This window comes from Ciconia boyciana, chromosome 8 (assembly GCF_034638445.1).
Source record: "Ciconia boyciana chromosome 8, ASM3463844v1, whole genome shotgun sequence".
Taxonomy (NCBI): Eukaryota; Metazoa; Chordata; class Aves; order Ciconiiformes; family Ciconiidae; genus Ciconia; species Ciconia boyciana.
The window spans coordinates 20,587,051-20,606,748 of NC_132941.1; the positions used below are offsets into that span (position 1 = coordinate 20,587,051).

Here is a 19,698-nt window from a genome sequence, read left to right on the forward strand (position 1 = left end):
GAGAATCTCTGTTAAGATGAGTTTTGTTTAAACAAAATTAATCTTTGAAGCTTGTTGTTTGAAATAGACTTTTTTTTTTAAAACCACACATAGAATATTTTAAATCTCCCTCTTCCCCTACTCCTAAACAAAACACAAATTTGCAAACTTTTTTTTAATTCACTTTACCTGTCAAAGAAAGGAACACTTCCATGCTTGCCCCACTTCTCATGACTGAGTATTTGGCTACTGCCCACCACAAGAGACAGAATATTTAACTAGGTGCAGCATTGATCAGATCTCATAAAAAAATCCTTATTTGTACTAAACGATTGCATGGCTCTGCAGTAAGGAAGAACCTTAGCTAGTCACATTTTAACAGACGCATTTCTGTGAGAAGAAAAACCACCATAAATGTCATCTGAACTGGTACAAGATAAGGAATTACTATTGCAAACTTACAGGCAACAGTAGCAACAAAAGACACTGTAAGTGAAGAGGCATACAGTCCCATGTATTTTTCAACATAAATGATGGAAAATTGTTATCATTTACGTAAAACCATTCCCCTATATTCTCCCACTAAGGATGCTGCAGGAACTGCCTTCTTCCAATGCACACATGACACAAACAGAAGAATTATTTGGGGAAAACAACTACCCAGTGGCATCCTCTACCTGGACCCACTGGTGAACATGTATGCCAATATTAAACACTTTCAGGAAGAGTCCAACAAGCAGACATGCCATTTTGAGGAAACTCATGAAAATGCTTGCCACATTCCTTTTCTGAACACAGACAAACTCTCCCTCAAGCTTTTTTGTAAAAGGGAACATCACCAGAAAGTTTGCATTTCTTAAGACTTACTAATCCTGCTATACTCAAACAGCAAATTTGGAGGCAGATAGCTTTTTTTAGAGGGCAGCCCAACTTTTAACTAAAGCATTGCAACCACTAACCAGCAAAGTTTAAAAAAAAAAAAAAAGGATCAGCTCAGAAAACAAATCATCTTCAGTGCTGAGCTACCTTCTAAGCTGAGTTAGGCCCTAATGGTGTTAGGTCCTACAGCAATACTATTTAAGCTTGAGCACCCCATTATTAATCACTGCCACATCCTTAAAGATTATTGACAAACCAGAGTAAAAGCTTCTAAATAATTCTGATTTCAGCAAGTTTAGTGTCCAATAATTTCAGGGATCTGGGCTCCAAAATCTGCAGTGTCTAGAATGCTTACTACTTGGCCAATAACCCAGAAAAGTTTTTTTCTTAAGAAATCTGTGCAATTTCTGTTCCCCTCCCCTCCCAATTCACCACTGTTCACAAAGAAGTTATCCACACATAAGTGACTAGACACACAGTCTACCATCACTGGCCAGTGTTTCTTTGTTTCAGAAGTGAACTGTGTCACTACAAGACATTGCTTTAAAAATAAATTAGAAATGACCCCTTTGTTCATTTATATATATTCATAATGCTAATTCTTTTCTGCCTTAATGACAGACCTCACTCTGCAAACACAGGCAAATATTCAGTATTTGCCACATGTATTACCAACATTCTGTGTTACAGCAAGTATTTGCATGATCAGGTCCTTTTCATGAAAATATTCTCAAACATAATCTATCCATAATTCACAAAGTACACAATTTTCTCTGCTTCTTTACTTAAAGTGGTGGTACTTGTTATATATTGTAAATGGAAAAGCTTTTTACACACACTTAGCTTCTTCTGATGTACTTTAACTGTTGGAAATATATAGAAAAGCTACAATCATGCAAGTGTCAGGTTGGTTATCGACATTTCTAAATTATGAACAATTTGCCTTATTTGCTGTACAGGCCACAGTATATTTTTCCTGAAATTGTTACCAAACTGAGAAACAAACCCCAAGCATATCATACAGTCCTCAGCTTCCATTAAATAACAAAGACTGAGCAATCCAGATGATGAAATCATTACATTATCAAAAAACTGAGGCATTATGAAGAAATAATGCATTCCTCAACAGCGCCATCATTTCAATCTGGAATTCTAGTTGCTTATTTCTTATAGCTCTTCTCAGCTTATAATACTGAATGGGAAAGACCAGATCACGAGATCTGGAAATTTTGAACAAGCAGCAAATTGAGGAAAACACGGCATGTGAGTTAGAGGGTGAAGACTACATTTGACTTGACTTTATTCCTCGTGCTCTGTGTGTAATGCTTTCTTGATAGATTAAATCACATTTGTTTTCAACAGGGGCTGGATCAGTCGGGGGGGGGGGGGGTGTTAGGTTGTTTGGTTTTTTTTTTTTTTTAATTTAACATCTTGAATTTATTCTTAATTCTATTTCTACCTAATTTAGCTGAAAGATGTTTTTAAAGGCCTTAAAGAACTATCATGTTTGGTAGAAGAAAATTAATTCCAGCTGCAAAAGCCTTAGCCCTTGGTGAATCACACGGCCACAAAAAGCCAGTTGGTCCTGCAATATCCCCCAAGATTTTTATGAATCCCTTATTTATTATATAAACATCTATAATGTAATAGCATTTTTTTGGACAATCATTTGGCTGCTTTAGGGCAAGCATCGTAACAACACAAGAGGTAGAAGATACAAAATTATTTTTTTCTGCTAATTACAGAAATGACCTTGACTTCCTTAATTGGCACCTTTTCTCAGTCCCCATAAGGGAAACATGAAGAGAGCTCCACTCCATGCAGGTTCTTTCCTAGAGAGTACAGGAAAAAAATGAACACAAAAAGTATGGGCAGAGCAGTAACATCACAGACGATAAGATACCACGAAAAACAAGAAAAAGGAAACTCCCTGTTCCTTACACTTGTGCATCGGTATTGAGTATGTTTTGTATCTTCATGACTGCAGAAGACACCCAAGGCTGCTGCTAGAGTACTGTTTGACAGACTAGTTACTTATTACACAGGTGGCATATACTATTTCCCACTATAATCCTAATCATAAATGACATGTTTCTCAACAAAGGCCCTCCTATTCAAAAAGGATCCTCAAAACAAAACGCACATTGTGTATTTTCCTGGAGATTTCCTCATAAAAGTCACTAGATACTAATAAAAAACAAACAAAAAACCCTCAAACTATCAAAAAATCAAAGCTTACACCAAGTCTGCAGTTTTAACTTCTGTAACATAAACACTCAGGCTATAAAACCAGATTCATAGAAACCAATAAAAACTGGTCACCACTAAACAAAGAAAAAGGTAGTTTTTACACGTGACTGCATGATTACACTGCTTTTCCTTAACCAAACATATTTAGAATTATTATCATATTAGTTTTCCAGTTAAATAACTTGCTTATTCTTTAATAAAGTATGTTAATGATTTCTTATTTTGACAAACATTTATATCAAAACAGAATATTTAAGAGGTTTATACAGTCATGTTCTACAATCTCTGCATTTATTATCATTGCTCAAATCTCCACTGTTAAGTAAGTGTGTAAGAAACATCTTTTCCAATATTCAATAGGAAGTTCTACTGTTTTACTTTAATAACTTTATGGATTATAGCGTAATATTAAGGATTGTGCTAAAAGAAGAACGCAGTTCATGGGAAAACTCACACTCAATGCACAAGAACGTTCCTTGCAGGAAATATATGCCTTAATAACAATCAAAAATAATGGATACTCAAGAGAATTTATTTCTTCTTTATTGAGTGGAAATTGTTTCCTTGGGTTTTTTTCCTAGGCATGACAATAAAGGAAAGATATGTAAAACAATCCTAACATTCACCTCTCGTCCTATGAGAGTCTGAGTCCTTGCAAAGACAACGTGATAAGCAGTCTCTGCTACTATCAGGAAACAATTCTCCCTCCTCCTCTTCCTTCCTCCCAAAGCAGGCTAGATGAAGACTTCTGCCATGCATCTTTTCAAAATAAGCACCCCAAAAGTGAAAGCCAACCACTCCCTCTCAACTCTCAAAACCACAACCCACCAGATTTCCTTGGAAACCTTTTTTCTACCCAGACGTTTCCACAGAACCCACTCAACCAAGCCAGCTAGCCCATCCTGCTCCAACAGGATCGTGCTCACCACAAGCATTTTCTTCCCCTTCAGAAGAGCACTTTACAAACAAAATCATAAAGAAAAAAAACAAAAGAGAAACTAAACGCTAGGGATAGCCTGGTATTGCTGATCTACTCTGCATTTGCGAAATGTCACTTTTCTTCTTTTTAAAAAAATACACAAAATGCAGCGGAGGGCAGTCCCGCTTTGGAGGCGCAGCCAGCGCAGGTCCCCGCCGCGCTGCGCGGGCACCGGGAAGGCGCCCGAGCCCGAGGGGGAACAGCCGGGCACCGCAGCGCCAGGCAGCGAGCTGCTCCCGGCGCCCACCGCCTGCCCCAGCCCAGGGCACGGGGAAGGGGGACGGGTCCCGCCCGCCCCCCGGCCTACCTTGAGCACGGCGACGGCACCGTTGGGGCTGTGCACCTCGAAGGCGGCGGCCTCGTCCGCCGCGGCGGCGGCGCCGGCCTCGGGCTGGTGGTAGCTGAAGCAGGCGGAGGCGATGTCGAGGTGCCCGAGGGGCAGCGCCTCCTGCGGCCCCTTGAAGTAGTAGAGGTAGCAGCGGCGGGGGTCGAAGACGAACCAGCGGCTGCGGAAGCCGCGCAGGGGGCCCTTGCCCGACAGCTTCTGCAGATACCCGCAGAGCTTGGGGGTGCCGGGGCCGGCCTGCTCCCCCGCCGGGCCGCCGCCGGGCCCCGCGCCCTCCCCGCCGGCCCCCGCCGGGCCCTCCTCCCCCTCCGAGCCCGCCGCCGGCATCGCCTCGCCTCGCCCCGCTGCGGACGCCGCCTCGCCCGCCGCGCAGGGAGCCAGCTCGGCCCGCGCCGCGCCGCCTCACGGGACTTGTAGTGCGGCTGCCGCGGCCCGCCCCGGCCCGGCCCGCCGCCGCTCCCCGCGCCCCCGCCCGCGGGCAAAGCCGAAGGCCCGGGACCGCCCCGCCCCGGCTGCCGAGCGCGGCCCCGCTGCCCGCAGGGCTTCGGCCGTCGTACGGCCCTTTTTTCCAGGAAATCGGCACGACATCGGCCGCTGCTGACGTGGAAAGCCACCTACCTCGAGACAGTTTGGGCTACTGTCTGCTCTTCTACCGTCCCTTGCTTTATTGCTACCGGGCTCCAGTACTTTTGTGTCCGCATCGGAAAGTATTTTCCAAATCGTGGTCTAGCCCGTGATCAGATTAAAACCCTTCTCTTGTTGGGAACTGTGTTAGTCATTTGTAGTCTCCCATTCCGAACCTTATCTCGGCCCCCGTGCCTTGCCTGAGGTCGTAGCAGTAACCGAAGGAGTGCATGGCCCACACCATGCCTCCACAATTGCTCTGCAGTGTTTGATCTTACTTACCAAACCCTTGCTGCTCTGCTTGTTGGTGGGCATTTAAAAATCACTCCCAAATCATATTATTTATGGGAAAAATTATGGAACATGCAAGCAGCAATGGGTAAAAAGCTGTAGCTTACAGGGTTTAGACTTGTGAATGTCTACAGGCCAAATTATTTATATTTTTATGTTTCATTGAAACGTCTAGCACATTTTGGACTCTAGGGAACTTCTAGTGTTAATAATAGAGAACTTCTGTAACAGAAAACTTCACTGTGAAGAGATCAAGCTGCCACAGGGAGGTACACGTTATTTCACATGATTTCTCCTTGTGTTTGGAACACAGTATATGCCTATTTCCATCAAACATACCTAATGCTCTGGGTACAAATAGAGAAAACAGTCTGATGTGGCATAATCATCCAAAAATGGGCAGAGACAATTCCACATTTAATGGCATTCAGCTTTTCATTCTCAACCTTAAATACAGCACAAAAGGTTTGCTGTCAAACTACTTGTTGCAATGGTTGGAGCTGATGTTTGCAATGGCGTTTTTATTAGGATTATACTATTAATGCACTAGGTTCATCTGACTGAATTCTGACACTTTGGAAGTTCAAGTTATACAGAAATCCTAAATTCCCCAGAGCTTCTTACTCTGTCCTCATTTTTAAATGCCTTGATTAATTTCTCAATACAAAGTAACTGTCTCATCTGCCAGACAATATTTTCATTCTATGCCAAGGGATGTAAAGGATATAAAGCACCTGAATATTCAGTGTGGTTGTCCATGGGTTCCACTTTGATGTTGACATAAAGGATTGCAGAATTCTTCAAGTCCTCCCCTCTGGATGTCATCTACTGCTAAGAAACATGTCAAGTGAGGAAACAGCCAGTGTTCTGTTAGCATAGGAACTTGAGTGATTCGTTATAGAAACTGAGGCATGGAAGTTATCTCCCCAGTCAACTCACATGACTTGAAGTGTGATCCACTGAAAGATTAAATGTTGAAAACTAAGGCTAGACTTTTTTTTTTTTTTACAGACTAGAATGACTGATTCTGCTCTGTCAAAAGCTGAAGCTTTGTTAGTAAATGTGGAAAGTAAGAAGGGTTGATCCTGCTTAAACAACAGGTCAATAACATTTCTTCCATATATATTGCTCAGTATCTTCTTCCCCAAATATAAAGTATTCTTGGTCTTCTGGTAGCATCATACTCTTTCTTGGCAAGTGTCATTTGCCAGAACATGAGTTACAAAGGGAAAACACTGATTCCCTTTAGAAGCTGCCAGTTCCTTATCTCAGTCATTTAGACAAGTTTAAGTGCCCCAGCACTTATCCCTGATCTGCTACATTATCTCATCAGTTTAGTGAAGCATGGCCTTGTTCCTTGCGTCCTGAGCACCCATGACTCCTATTGGTGCTCAATAATTACATCTTGCAGCAAATCACAGAATCAATTCCTAAAGCCTCAAAACTTTTGCTGTCAGTACTTCTCTTTTTTAATTTTCTGTTCAGCTTCCTTACAACACTCAAAGCAGGAGAATCCCCTAATTTCACAGTTGATTTATGTAAACAGAAAGTTCCCCTTCTTGGGAAATAAGTTCCTTATTTCATGTATGCTCTTTTTTTCACAAACAGATCCAGATGTGGACTGGTTAATAACAGCAACTTATTTCTAAGTTCTAACAAATGTCTAGAAAACAAATATAAATAGCATCTCACAAGATAAGATTTCCCTCCTGCCCAGAGGCAAGGGCCAATGAAGCTTTTGGTATGCATGTAGCTCCTAACCATAGTGCAACAGTCAAGTAAATTTTACATATAGCAAAACAGTGGTTATACTCCCAAAAGAACCACAAAGCTTGTCAAACATGAAAATATTTGAAATTCCCTTTTCTTCTCGTGTGTTTTTCTCCCCTAAAAATTAACAATATTTTAGTAATAGCACTTTTGGCTGAACAAGGCCATCTACTACACATAAAAAATAAAACTGTACTTACTCTGAAAAATGAGAGACTGGTCTAACTCATTACAATTGTAATGGTTTTATCTTACAATGAATATAAGCATTCACAGTTCTTGAGTAAGTTCACATTTTATTCTAAAAAAAAAGCAAAGATGCAAGAAAAAGAGAGAGTCCATCATTAGACATGGAGGCAGAGAGAGTACAGTTGGTGTATATGCTAGGCTCATGCTGTCATGTTTACAGAAGTGCAGGAAACACCAATAAATTACAAGTGGCACATCTGTACCGTGTTTTTGGTTAAAGTGAGATCATAGCTCCAAAATTAGAATGGCTGAGAGTGTACACTGCTTCCTTTCACAAAACAGAAAGCAAAAATGACTTTGTCTGTCGTCTGATATCTTCTGAGATAACAGGGATTTAGTTAGAGATGAAACCCAGAATTTTTCAGAGCTCACACTAAACATCTACTGGTTTTTGTTTTCCAGAACAATGGAACTACAGACAACTGTCCCCCTCAAACCCTCTCCCACACAGTGTCAGTCCAAACCTGCATTCTGAGATATAGGCTAAACGGTTACTTTTATTCCGTTTTAACAAATATTTTGCAGTTTCTTGCAGAATGTTATCCGTGACTGTCACTGCCAAGATAAATACTGTTGCTGTGCTATAGCCTCATTATGAATAGTACTTGCATAGTACTTGCATACAGTATTGCACTACATTATTTTGAAGAGTGAATGGTTTTGGCCTACTATTATTTAAATTCTTCAGAGGTCAGGAACCAAAAACTTTCCTAAGCTTTTTTTTACCAATGGAGAAAAACAGGCAAAAAAAATCTCCAAATTACTGTTTCTGATGCAGTCTGACATGTCATTCTACATTCCCCTGCCTCTCAGTCACCACAATGTCCACGAAGAACATCCTATTATTACATTTCCAGAATAAATTCTTTCCTTATATGCAAATAAGTCAGCCAAAGAATTACATCGTCTATGTTTTAACTGATGGGCAATGTTTCATATACTTTTCATTCTCCAGTATTCTTTGGACACTAGATGGTGCTCTTTTCCTGTTTCACATTCACCATTTGTGTTCCCCTCTCAAAATGGAAAAAAAGATGCTAACCGTGAATAAGCAGGGAAGCTTATTTGTAGTTTCTGATTCAGTAGGAAAGACCTAATTTAACTTCGGTTAACTGTCTCATATAAAACCAGTTGAATATACGACATTAAATGCATTTTTTTTACTTTTTGTTGCACTGCATCTTATCGAGAACTCTTCGCTATGAAAAAGCAACAATGATACAATTCAGTGAATGGCAGCATTGATTTCTAGTTACACATCTGCGATCTGACTTGTGAAGATATCCAGGCAAGTTGGTAGCCATGTAGTGGAGAAAGAGTCAAATTAGACCCCTTATGAATAGAAAGGCAGGAGCTACTTAACTGTAGCAATGAACTGGGCAATCCGTATGCACATAATCGTTGGCTTGTCAGCATTCATGTAGATCCAGACTGGCTAGAGAACTGCTATAGAGCTTGATAGGAATGCTGAGGAGGATAAGGAGAAGAATTCAGAGTACTGTGGTAGAGACGAAAAGATTAATGGGCAAGAGATATAAACACAGAAAATGACACAATTGATAAAACACAATTATTTCAGCTGCTTACAGTGGAACTTATTTCTATGTGTATACTTGATTCCCAGTGGAGAACCTAAGAATAGGTACACATAATGGGGACTTTCAGAATTGTCCAGTAAAAAGAAAGATCAGAGGAGATCATAGAACAGACTTTAAGAAAAATGTTCATGTAATCCTTTTTTTGTGCAATTGTTTTACATTACATGGAAGCATTACATGTAACAAGAATCAGGAAAGATCCAGTGGGATAGAATGGATCACAAAAGTTTTATATCCACTATCTCACAGAGTGAAAAATAACTTAGTGAAGGGCTGCTTAAGGTTACCTTTATTCCCTGTACAGCAGCTTAAGCAATGCTGGCCTAAAGAGTTTAAAGATGAACCCATAACATTCATTCAACAGATGCTCAAAATCACTTTTGATAATCAGTCAGATTTTCTTAGAACAGGAAAGAAGGAGATGTTGAAGAGTCACCCTGCAAAGTAAGAGCCAAGAGAGAAAGCAAAAGAGGTTAGTACAATTAACTTTGGAGTCCATAATTCATAAATGTTCCTGTGGTCAGAAGTCTACCATTGCACTATCGGAATGGAGGAAGAGGATTTCTTTGGGATTAGATGGCCAAATCAGAGACCTGGACTAATAAACAGGAAGACAAACTATCTTTGAGCTGCAGGGATTCCTTGCCTTACTTTATGTAAATTGTAATATTCTGCCCAGGGTACTACTTCATGAGAGAATTGCAAAGTGCGTAAGGAAAGTCCTAAGACTACATACTTGGGTCATCAGATTAGCAAAGTTTGTAGTGCACAAGACAAGCTACCTCACATATAAAACTAAAAAGAGAAAAGAGGTGACAAGAAAAAAGTGTATCACTGCTGTACTAATACATGCATGTTTGTGCTGGCGTTTATCTACAGCATTTAGCAGAGAGAGTTTTAATGTAGCGCTTTTACGATTACTTGCTCTTATTTAGTTCCGAAGGCCAATTTTAAGGTGTAGAAACATACTACAGGTCTACTGGGTTATATATTCGTTTGCCAATCTTGCCTTGCTGAATAAAGCTCTTTTGAAAATCTACAAATACATGGTATTATTTATATAACAGTTCTACAGTCCATCAGTGGTTTATGACATCACATCTCATTAACATTAGAGATTTTCATTTTTTCCTGTTAAGAGGTTACAAGCCCATTTTCCCAGGTGCAGTGGTTGATATGAACATTTACATGACCTGCCTGCACTCACCGAGATAGCACGGAACTATTCTAACTGATGGTAATGCTGTCAGGATCTGTGACCTCAAAAGCTTTTAACTATTCTCTAATCCAAGCTGTGCCCAAAAGTTGTTCCTGCTTTCTGCACAACATTTCAGAGGCCCAGCCAGTTTTCTCACCTGTCAATCACACTGTGGCCCTTTTCCTGACTTTCTAACTCATTTCTTAGTACATCATATCCTGGCTGACACCTTTTCATTGTATTAACTGCAACCGCAAAACTGCATTTCTTCAGTAGCTCCTGAACTTCCTTCATCCTATGTATAGAAGCTGTGAATCACTTCCCTCCCTCCATTTAAATCCTAACAGAAACCTCTCCAAAGACAGAACAGTTCATAGCCAAGGCTTAATGCTGATGTGACATAATGGCAGTCACAGGTATACTGAGAAACCTTCACTGTCTCATTCCAGTGGACTTCCCCAGGAATTGCAGGTAGTTACAAGCCCTGACAAGCACTTCATCTGTGTGCCTCAGTGGATGATTCAATATTAGCTTATAGCTACAATTTACACACAAACCCAAGTGCCAACAATACCCACTGTTGTAATTCTTAACCAGATGTGCTTTTCTTATTTCTTACCATTTTATCTTCAATTTGAATGTCCATCTCATAGAAAGCTCAGGTTCATCTCCCCAGTCTTTAGATATTTAACTGAGGCTTAAAGCTGCAGTTGCAGGTTCAGTATAATCCACACATGCAATGTATGTTGCAAGTGAAAAGTCTATTCGCTCCAGCTTCCATCTAGCATCAATGGCAAAACAGCAGATATTGATGGAGAGCAAATCATTTCAGTGTTTAAACTTCAGTGGGATTAATTCCAGCCCAAATGCTTTGGACAGGAACTTTTATTTTGATGTAGACTATGAAGTGCTTAACATACTTGTAAGTATTAGTTAAAAGTTACAACAAACAGTCACACCAGCTCTTTGCAAATAAGCTTTCTTCAAATCCTTTTAATTCCTAACTTTCTCACAGGTCCATTCACCTCTTTTCAAGAAATAAATCAAATATTCTAGTAAAGGGTAAATGTATTTGCCAAAGCTGAATGGGATAAAAAAACCCCTAAAGATGGTAAACTGAAAGACACTTCCATGTGTTTTAAATAAGAATCTATAGCTGATATAATGATATCTAAAAATAGGTAGATTTAGGCAGACTATTTGGTCTAGAATCCAGGCTACATTTGTCACAAGAAAATGATTTTGCAGGAAATCGTTCTTGTGATTTGTTTCTGCTCAAGATAAACATTACCAGAGCAGCTTTTCCTGTGGTTTTCTGTTTTGGAACTTCTAGCTTTGGCTTTGGATAAAGACAGGAAGCACATGGAAAACTGAGGAAATACAGATTCAAGAGTAAGTCACAACATTCAAATCTGGAGCCAAACTAACCCCAAGTCCTTTCTAACTAAGACAGGTATCAAATAACAGTATTATCTAACAAAATGTGTGGGGAAAATTATCCCATCATATCCAGACAGCTGCTCTCCTGTACCCAATTTTGCTAGCAATATATGCCAAATTTGCAATTACATTAAACCACTGGCTTACCTGGAAGTAATAAACACTTGTTCTGACCCTGTTACAGTAGTATCAATGGAAATTTTGCATAAGTCTAGAAAAAGAGATCTGTGTCCTAGAAAAAAGATACAAAGTATAGATGATTGAGAAGGGGAAAATGTTACTCCTTAAAGACTAAGCTATGTTTTCATGGCATGTGCTCAGAATTGCTCCGAAAACACTTCCGTTTATTGAAGGCAAATGTTTTCCATTCTCCCCACCTCAAATCCTAACTGCCTCTTGCAGCATCACCTTTTATTAATACCAACACTAGCAGATGTAAAACAGTAAGTGCTGTGCTTCACGGAAAATACTGTAAATTACATATGTGGTTAGTCTGAGGACTGACAGCTTACACTAATAATAATGCATTCTTATTGCCCTTTGAGGTACTTATGAACAAGGTTAAGGACATTAACACAAAGGTTATGGAATATATACCTTATTCACAGCAATTAATGGCTATAGCAATCATTTTTATTTGGAATCTTCTGAAGACTTTGCTGAGTTGATCTTACACATTTACCAGATAGCTACCCAGTCACAAGACTGCTGTGTACTGACATAACTCATTTATTTCCTGAATGTGAGATCTACACATAGAAGCAGCTCTCCCAGATGTTCTTTCATGGGTTTTCATTTAGAATTAATTTCTCCTGAGAAGTGACAGAATTTGGGGAAGTATAAGACAACATCAGATTTATTAAACCAAAGAACTTAGACTCTCTTGAAATTTCTGTCTTCAGAACCTCTAATTGAATAGTAATATCTAATGCAATGTATTCTGCAAATGTAGTAGAAAGATGAGAGGGCTAACAGAAGGGTGTTGGGAGAAGGCTGATGAAAGAGCCGAGAATGAGTAAGGAGTAATGAGGACACCTAAGATGGCTTATTTACTGCCAGTGCATTAGGTGTTGATTCAGACTCTTCAGTCCCAAATGAGACACAATTCCTGAAGAAATAAGTGATAAATTTAGCTGAGGAAACACTAAAGGGGCAGGATATGGGGCAGTAATTGTGGCGAGCTCTAGCACCAAGTGTATTTGGATCATGAGACATGAAACATCAGTTAAGAATAAAATTCAAGGATACACTGAATCACACAGTATGACAGAACCAAAGCTAGCACTGGCCATGTTGATACAGTGTTTTGGCAGGGTAATTGTGTATCTAAATACAGTCTTGTGCTTATATGACTATATTACTTCTGGGACTGAGATACCCTCAGCACCCAAAACTACACTCTACCATCCGAGTGTTCAAGCTCACATGGGACTGCATTGCTCCAGGCAGATGATTCTGTGACAATGGGAATTGGATCCAATTAATGCTAACATGAATCTCAAGTTCCAACACTTAAAATAAGAAACTCATGTCTTGTTTGTCAAACATATTGGTATCTCCTTTGTAGGAAAAGTGTTTAAGTTACATAGGTGAAATTAGCACAGGAAAAAGCACTTATTGAAAAAGAAAAGCATACTCAGACATTTAATAACGTCATAGATAGTAATGTACAACAATGAGCTGGCAGTCACCTTAGAGCTGTGAACTACAGAAAAAAATTACTACTTCTCAGCCTGAGCTCATTACCCTCACTCTAGAACCCACCTTAGCAACAATTTTTATATAAGCAAAGGAAAATAAAGCTTTGTTTAATTACAGCATGCAGGCATTTCCATTGATTTTGATACCCAGTATGGAAAAAAAGCCACTTGGCAAGGCCAAGCTGATGCTTGTCCTTATCAATTCCATTTTTTCCTCACTTAAACAACACTTAAGTGGTAAAAACAATAGATGATATCCTGTGATCTTTACCCTGGTCAAGGTTCTCTTAGAGGAAAAGGTTTAAACTGTAAAAACACTATAAATTATCTGCAAAGAAAACAATTTTTTTAATCTCCTGTATTTCTTTATGACATAGATCTACAGTGATCTCTGCTTTTGTTTACTTCTTCATTCTCTTCAGTTTTATGTTAGGTAAAAAACAGTTTGTGGGTTTTTTCTGCAATACTGCTAGAAGATTCCTTGAATAAAGTAATTTTAGTTGAGATTGCAAGGATGTTAGATGTTTTGGAAGAGTACTCTTCTCTGATGTATTTGTTAGGAATCTTGAATTACAAAAAGACAATGAAGGATAAGGAGCAGCTAGGTGCTTTGCACGTGTACATCAGTGTCCACACAAAGTTAGTACATAATGACAGAGAGGGCATCCCAGTGATCTGAATGAAAATTCCTTGCCCTTGCAATCATTCAGGTTTCAGTCTTGAGGGATGTCACAATTCAAATACCAGTAGTTCTGTAAAGTCCTAAACGGTTTTCTAGTAAAACAAAAATTCAAGATCCAATACCCTTCAAACATACAAAATAGTAAGGGAAAGTGGAAATTCACTTCTGATACTCAACAGCAAACTTTATTGACTATTAAAAATTCTGTAGTGGCACTAACTTCATCCTAACTACTTCAGATAAGATTTGCTTCTGTCTCAGTGTTTAGTTCTATATGAGTCAAGAAGTATTTTAAAAACCATGTACGTGCAGCAGAGGGTTTTTTTTTTTTTTTCCTAAAAGTGCTAGACTGTGGATATGAGTTTATATTTGAAACCAACACGATTTAGTTCATACTGAATTTCAACCACAGAAGATGTAACTATAAGAACATAAATCTACTAGACTTTACCTTTACAAACCTGAGGCTATGAAAAGGGTTGTGGGGGTTTTTTGTTATTAATTTCAGTGAGAGCCAAAAGCAGACCACAGACCAGCAAGTTATCAGCTGAGGCTGGACTATGTCTTCTTGTAACTTAAAGACATTGCCACAGTATCTTAGTGGAAGGTGGAACAGAATAACCCTGTGCCAAGGAAATATATATACTAAAATGTTTCATAAGAAACAAAACAAACAAGATACATATGATTCAGCTTAGACTGCTGGGTTTGTGGTTTCAGAATGCAGAACACATGAGAAAAAATCAGTTTGATTTTGACTGTCATAAAGAACATGAAAAGCTGTATGTCACCATCTCAATGTTAGCCTTGCTCTAGAGTTGATATATAATTCCAGAGCTTAACATCTGAGAACCTGAGACATAGAAGCTTTAAATACATAGACAAACTGCCAAGGCTGGGTCCTTCTAAGTGTATAACTGCCTAGGATTAGATTTTTCCTCTAGAAATACTCTGCAGGACATGAGCTAGAACTTTGATTTGTGATACAATGCAGAGATCTAGCAGATGATGTAGTGCACAGTATGAATGGATTAAATTAATCACTTCTCTATCTTCTCTTATGTGAAACTCTCTCAGCCACAGCTCAAGCTGACTTAGAGTTAACTTTCTTCTAGTGATAGGTAGCTTTGATTCATATCCTCCTCGGTTTCATTAGCAGCAACAATGAACTGCATTAATCTTTTGCTAGACTGACTGGTAATTATAGTTCTGGTTCATGACCTACTCTTGCAGTAATCGCTAGCTGTACAAAATAGGTGTAAAATGCTCCTCACTTAGACCAGTGTTGTTCACACCTGGTTTGATGGTTTATAATGAGAAAACAGGATGTGTAACAACAGAAAGTTAAACAGTGAGAGCATTTGTACAGCAAGTTCCTCCAGACTTGTTGGAGGGCTCATGTATACATCTTTGTAAAACACTCATTTCCAGCGGCACTGGATCAAGCATAGGCCAGATCTAGGTCCAGGAGACTGCACAGAGTGCAAGCTGCTGCTGCGGGCATTCTGCAATCTCCTCCCTGTTCCAGCAAGCAGCCCAGGATTCAAGTGGGCAGAAACAAACTGTCTGTCCCTGGCATTCTTAAGGAAAATGTTATTTCAGAGTTGGATGTTGACAAAAAGATAGTATAAACACTGCATGGCTTTGTAAAGGACACAGATTTTGGACTGACCAGGCAGGAGAAATCTCTGACTTAAGCTGTCAGTATGGTCTTGTTTTTGTAGAATACCATAAACCTCAAATTACTAGGCTAGTTGTGGATGCTTAAAATCTTTGAATAACCAAGAGGGAGAATGGGCATTTAATAATTCAGTGGCCGCTTCTGAATTTTTTTTTTTTTTAAACTCCAATAAATCATTCAGTGATAAAAGATCTCAAAATAGCTCCAAAAGAGGAACCTGAATAATTTACATTTTTTGTGAAATGGACGCCACCACATACTTGTCATTCCTATGTATTTTAAAGCATTTGCAAATGAAAGAACAAAAGCATTTGTGCTCTTATGAAAAGTACAAAATTACTCTAGCTAAATGGAAATATTTCTATTCATGTATAAATAAGAGATTTGTTTTAAAGCAGCATGCACCAAACAACCCTCCCATTACTTTCACATGAGAATGGAAGGCTGCAGGACTAGAATTGTTCAGGTTTTATAAGACTACAAGAACTTTGACTATAGCAGAGACACACACATACTTAAATCCCCTTCTCTGCTGACCTTTTGAAGGTATTCAGTATTTTATGAAGAGTGGGATCAAAATGGCTTTATGTGGTTAAGTGCAAAAGGTTCTTTATGCTTCCTCCAGTGTGTTATGGAGGAGAAATTCCACTCCTTTTTTCATGCTCCAGTGTCTCATATCTGTGAATTCAGATGATGGATATGTCATCTACTTCTTCAGCTCACCATGAATTCACACAGCTTTTCATCTTATAGGTCAATGATAAACCTTACACTGCTGCTTGCCTACCAGAATATGTTGGTAACAGTTGGCTCAGTGGCAGGTTCTTGAAGGGTGGTTTTTTTGCATACACAATGCATTTTCACTCAGGTTCATGAGACCAAATTCAGAGGAAGCATTCAAGGTGGTGGTAATGTAATGGAAGTGCATCAAATGAATTACAGTATAAGCTGAGAGAAACAGAATAAGGTGTACACAACTAACAAACACGTTTCATTTCAGGATCTCTTTTTTACAAGAGTATTTAAATGCTATGGTGTTTTTAAATGCAAATATGGAAGGGTGAAAAAGCCCAGACAGACAAGGTTTTCCTTATGTCTCTCAGATACATGGATGCATTAAGGCTGTGTTCCTGGGGCACAACCTAGCTTCTGCAGTGGTTGAAACACAGACTGATTGCAGGCCTGTAAAATAATACTGATGTGTAACTTTCCTATAGGGAGAATGAAAAAAGTACTGTAGGATGAATAAAATAGAAAGAAGCTGTAGTCTCTTTACATAAAAGTTGTATCGAAAATGGCATAGTTTGTAATCTCAGCACAGAGAAGATGCAGACTTTTGGTTTTCATGTCTGGCAATACACAGAAGTGGTGAAAAGTCTGTGGTAGACAGTGGTTCACGGAGACTACAGAATAGAAATAGTGGTCAGTGGCCAATAATGGAAAGTTAGAAAAGGCAGAATGCGAAGGCATAACATAATTTCTTATCAGCAAGTCTCTCTCAGTTGAAATCTTGTGGTACAGGCAGATTGCCTGTAGAATCATGCTGAAATTATTAGCTTGGAGTTTAGTCCAGTCCAAATGAGATTGGCTGAATTTGTTCCTCTTTCTTAAATATTACCTAAAATTCATTCTACATGTTCTGAATCATATAGGAAATAGTGTGCTTTAGGGTTTCTGACTTTCTAAGACTAAAAGGACTAAGAAAGAACCCTCCTACAGAAATCACAGTTGAAGCTGTAGAGTACCAATTTCCAAACTTATGTAGAACACTGTAACACTTACCATCATGACAGTGTTTCTAGATTATTAACTTTATGAAAATATAATCATCATACCTGATATTTTCTATATCACGCTCGCTTCAAGATGGGACTTTTGGTTTGGTTTTTTAATGTGTGTGTTTATGAAAAACAGTTTGGGAAGGTATACAGAAATAGTGCTGTTTGCTCATATTAAAAAATCTTGCAATCATTATGTTGTAAAGCTACAACACACTATCATGCTTCGGAGCAAACAGCTAACACAGGCAAAGCAGGAATTCCTATGTCAAGTATTTGTCTTGTGTGGGCCTGTGAATCTGAACAGAGCTTGGATTTGGAAGGTCAATAGGAACAGAAAGAGAGGAGCCATAATGGGAAATTGAAAACATGAGAGAGTGAATAAGTCTCCCCACGACATCCTAAAATTAATTTCTGATTTTCTATGTGTTTCCAGTTAGGGAAAATGCTAATTAAATACATATATATTACAAAAAATATGTATGTATGTCTCACTTCTCCTGTAACCATTCCACTCTGAGGGTAACTGCTTACTATCGCTATTTCATTGTTTTTGCTCAAATAACAGAGATCCACATTGTGAGATGTAAAAGTCCAAATCCATCTAATTACCAAAGTTAAAGATCAAGGTGGTTTCACATGATGCCAATCCTATCTCTAAAGATTTTCTAAATGTACAAAAGCACACCAGAAAGAAAAAACAACTATATGCAGAACACATTAGGTTTGTGAGCAGAGCTTTCCAAGGTTAAGTAGTTTCAAATCTGACTGTGCAAAGACAAGGAAAAAATGTCCTATTCAAAAGTTGTTCTTTGATTATTCAGATAAAATGCAGTTTGAATCCAAGTTATACTAAGTTCTGGGTTGCCAAGTTTGAAGTGAGAATGTCAAACCAAATCAGCGTGTTCCCAGCCCAAGCTAAACCATAACTTTTATTGCAGAGGCAAAGATTGATGTTGGCATTTTGTCATCAGCCACTTGAGTAATGGCCTCTATGTTATGTCTGGGCATACCTGCACTCATGAAAGTCTTGCAGATTTGATAGGCCATTACCAAACTTCTGAAACCGAGCCTTTTGGATAAAGTGTTACAACTGCCTGTGCTAAGGTAGGTTAAGGACTTTGTAATTCAATTAGTTGCTGAGTGGGATTGAATGCACCAAAATATTTGTTGTGTTGCTTTTGCTTAGGCTAAAAATTTTTGCACTGTAGAATGCTTCATTAGCATGTTTGTGATAAATTTTAGGAAGAAAAAGTACTTATAGCCCAGCATGGGATCCTGGTGCCAAGGCAGACAAATAAATAGAATTTTGAGACAAAATACAGTAAAGAATATTGCAAATATGATAAAGAATATTGCAGACTAAGGCAAAACAAATTGGCCAAGTTGAAAATATGCACGTAAACTGCATGAAAAACCTACAGTCATTTCAACAATATATCCGTGTAACAGAATTCTGAAATAAGCATCCCTAAAAAAAGACAAAACACCATGAATCTGAACTTAAACAGTAACTTTTCATGTCCATTCTGAAGTATTACATCCTCCTACACTAATTCTGAAGTATTAAGAAATACCCTATGAAAGCGCTAGCTTTCACAGAATGAACACCACAGATTTCTAACTTCATTTATATCATGTTTAAAAGACAAATGGACTCAATATTTTGAGTAGAAATGCATTAAACATCTGTTCTTATAGCAGTTATTCAGGAAAGACGTTTCATAGAGAACTTTTCCATAGGCAGATGACAAAAGTGTATATGATTAGATCACTTTGGATCACCAGTATAAACCAAATAATAAGGCAATAGGATCCTTGTTAGCAAAGACAATGTCTGGTAATTAAATAAAATCTTTCCTAAAACATGCTAAAGTTACAATCCACCTTGTGCGAATTCCATGTTAGCTTTGGCACAGCTTTGCTTAACCAGCTGTCTCAAAGCCCTCCATCAATATCAACACTCTTAGTGGCCTAATTGCCAAGGCTCCTCTGAGGACAAGCTAATGACTGTGAAGTGCTCTGCAAACTCAGCTTGCTGTCAGATATCCAGAGGTACACAGGCCTTATTCTAATACTCTGCTGAGGAAGAAATTCAAACTTCAGGGACTCAAAAAGACCTAGCAATGATTGTGAACACAATGCCACCTAGTTTGCAACATGATTTGTCACTGAAAAACTGTCCTTTGAAATCTTGTGCTGCTTAGATTTAGTCTTTCTACAGGATCTGGTGATTGCTAACCAAGGCTAGAAT

General features: G+C 38.8%; 1 protein-coding gene and 1 long non-coding RNA gene across 6 annotated transcripts in view; both read right to left on the reverse strand.

The window, feature by feature from the left end:
• TBC1D2B (TBC1 domain family member 2B) overlaps positions 1–4,878 on the reverse strand; it is a 38,428-nt gene extending 33,550 nt beyond the window's left edge. For 4 of the 5 annotated variants that reach the window (XR_012043938.1, XR_012043937.1, XM_072871205.1 and 1 more), the window contains exon 1: positions 4,395–4,878. Coding sequence is in view for 2 of the 5 variants with exons in the window: in XM_072871205.1 (XP_072727306.1) it covers positions 4,395–4,760 (366 nt within the window). In the remaining 3 variants the exon portion in view is untranslated. The remainder of the gene's footprint in view (positions 1–4,394) is intronic. The other variant, XR_012043936.1, reaches the window with a different exon arrangement.
• Positions 4,879–9,179: 4,301 nt separating this feature from the next.
• LOC140655839 (uncharacterized) lies at positions 9,180–11,833 on the reverse strand. The gene is made up of 3 exons (XR_012043884.1): positions 11,751–11,833; positions 10,783–10,944; positions 9,180–9,402 (listed from the first exon to the last, which is right to left on the reverse strand). It is a non-coding gene; the product is annotated as an uncharacterized lncRNA (long non-coding RNA).
• Between the last annotated feature and the right edge of the window lie 7,865 nt (positions 11,834–19,698).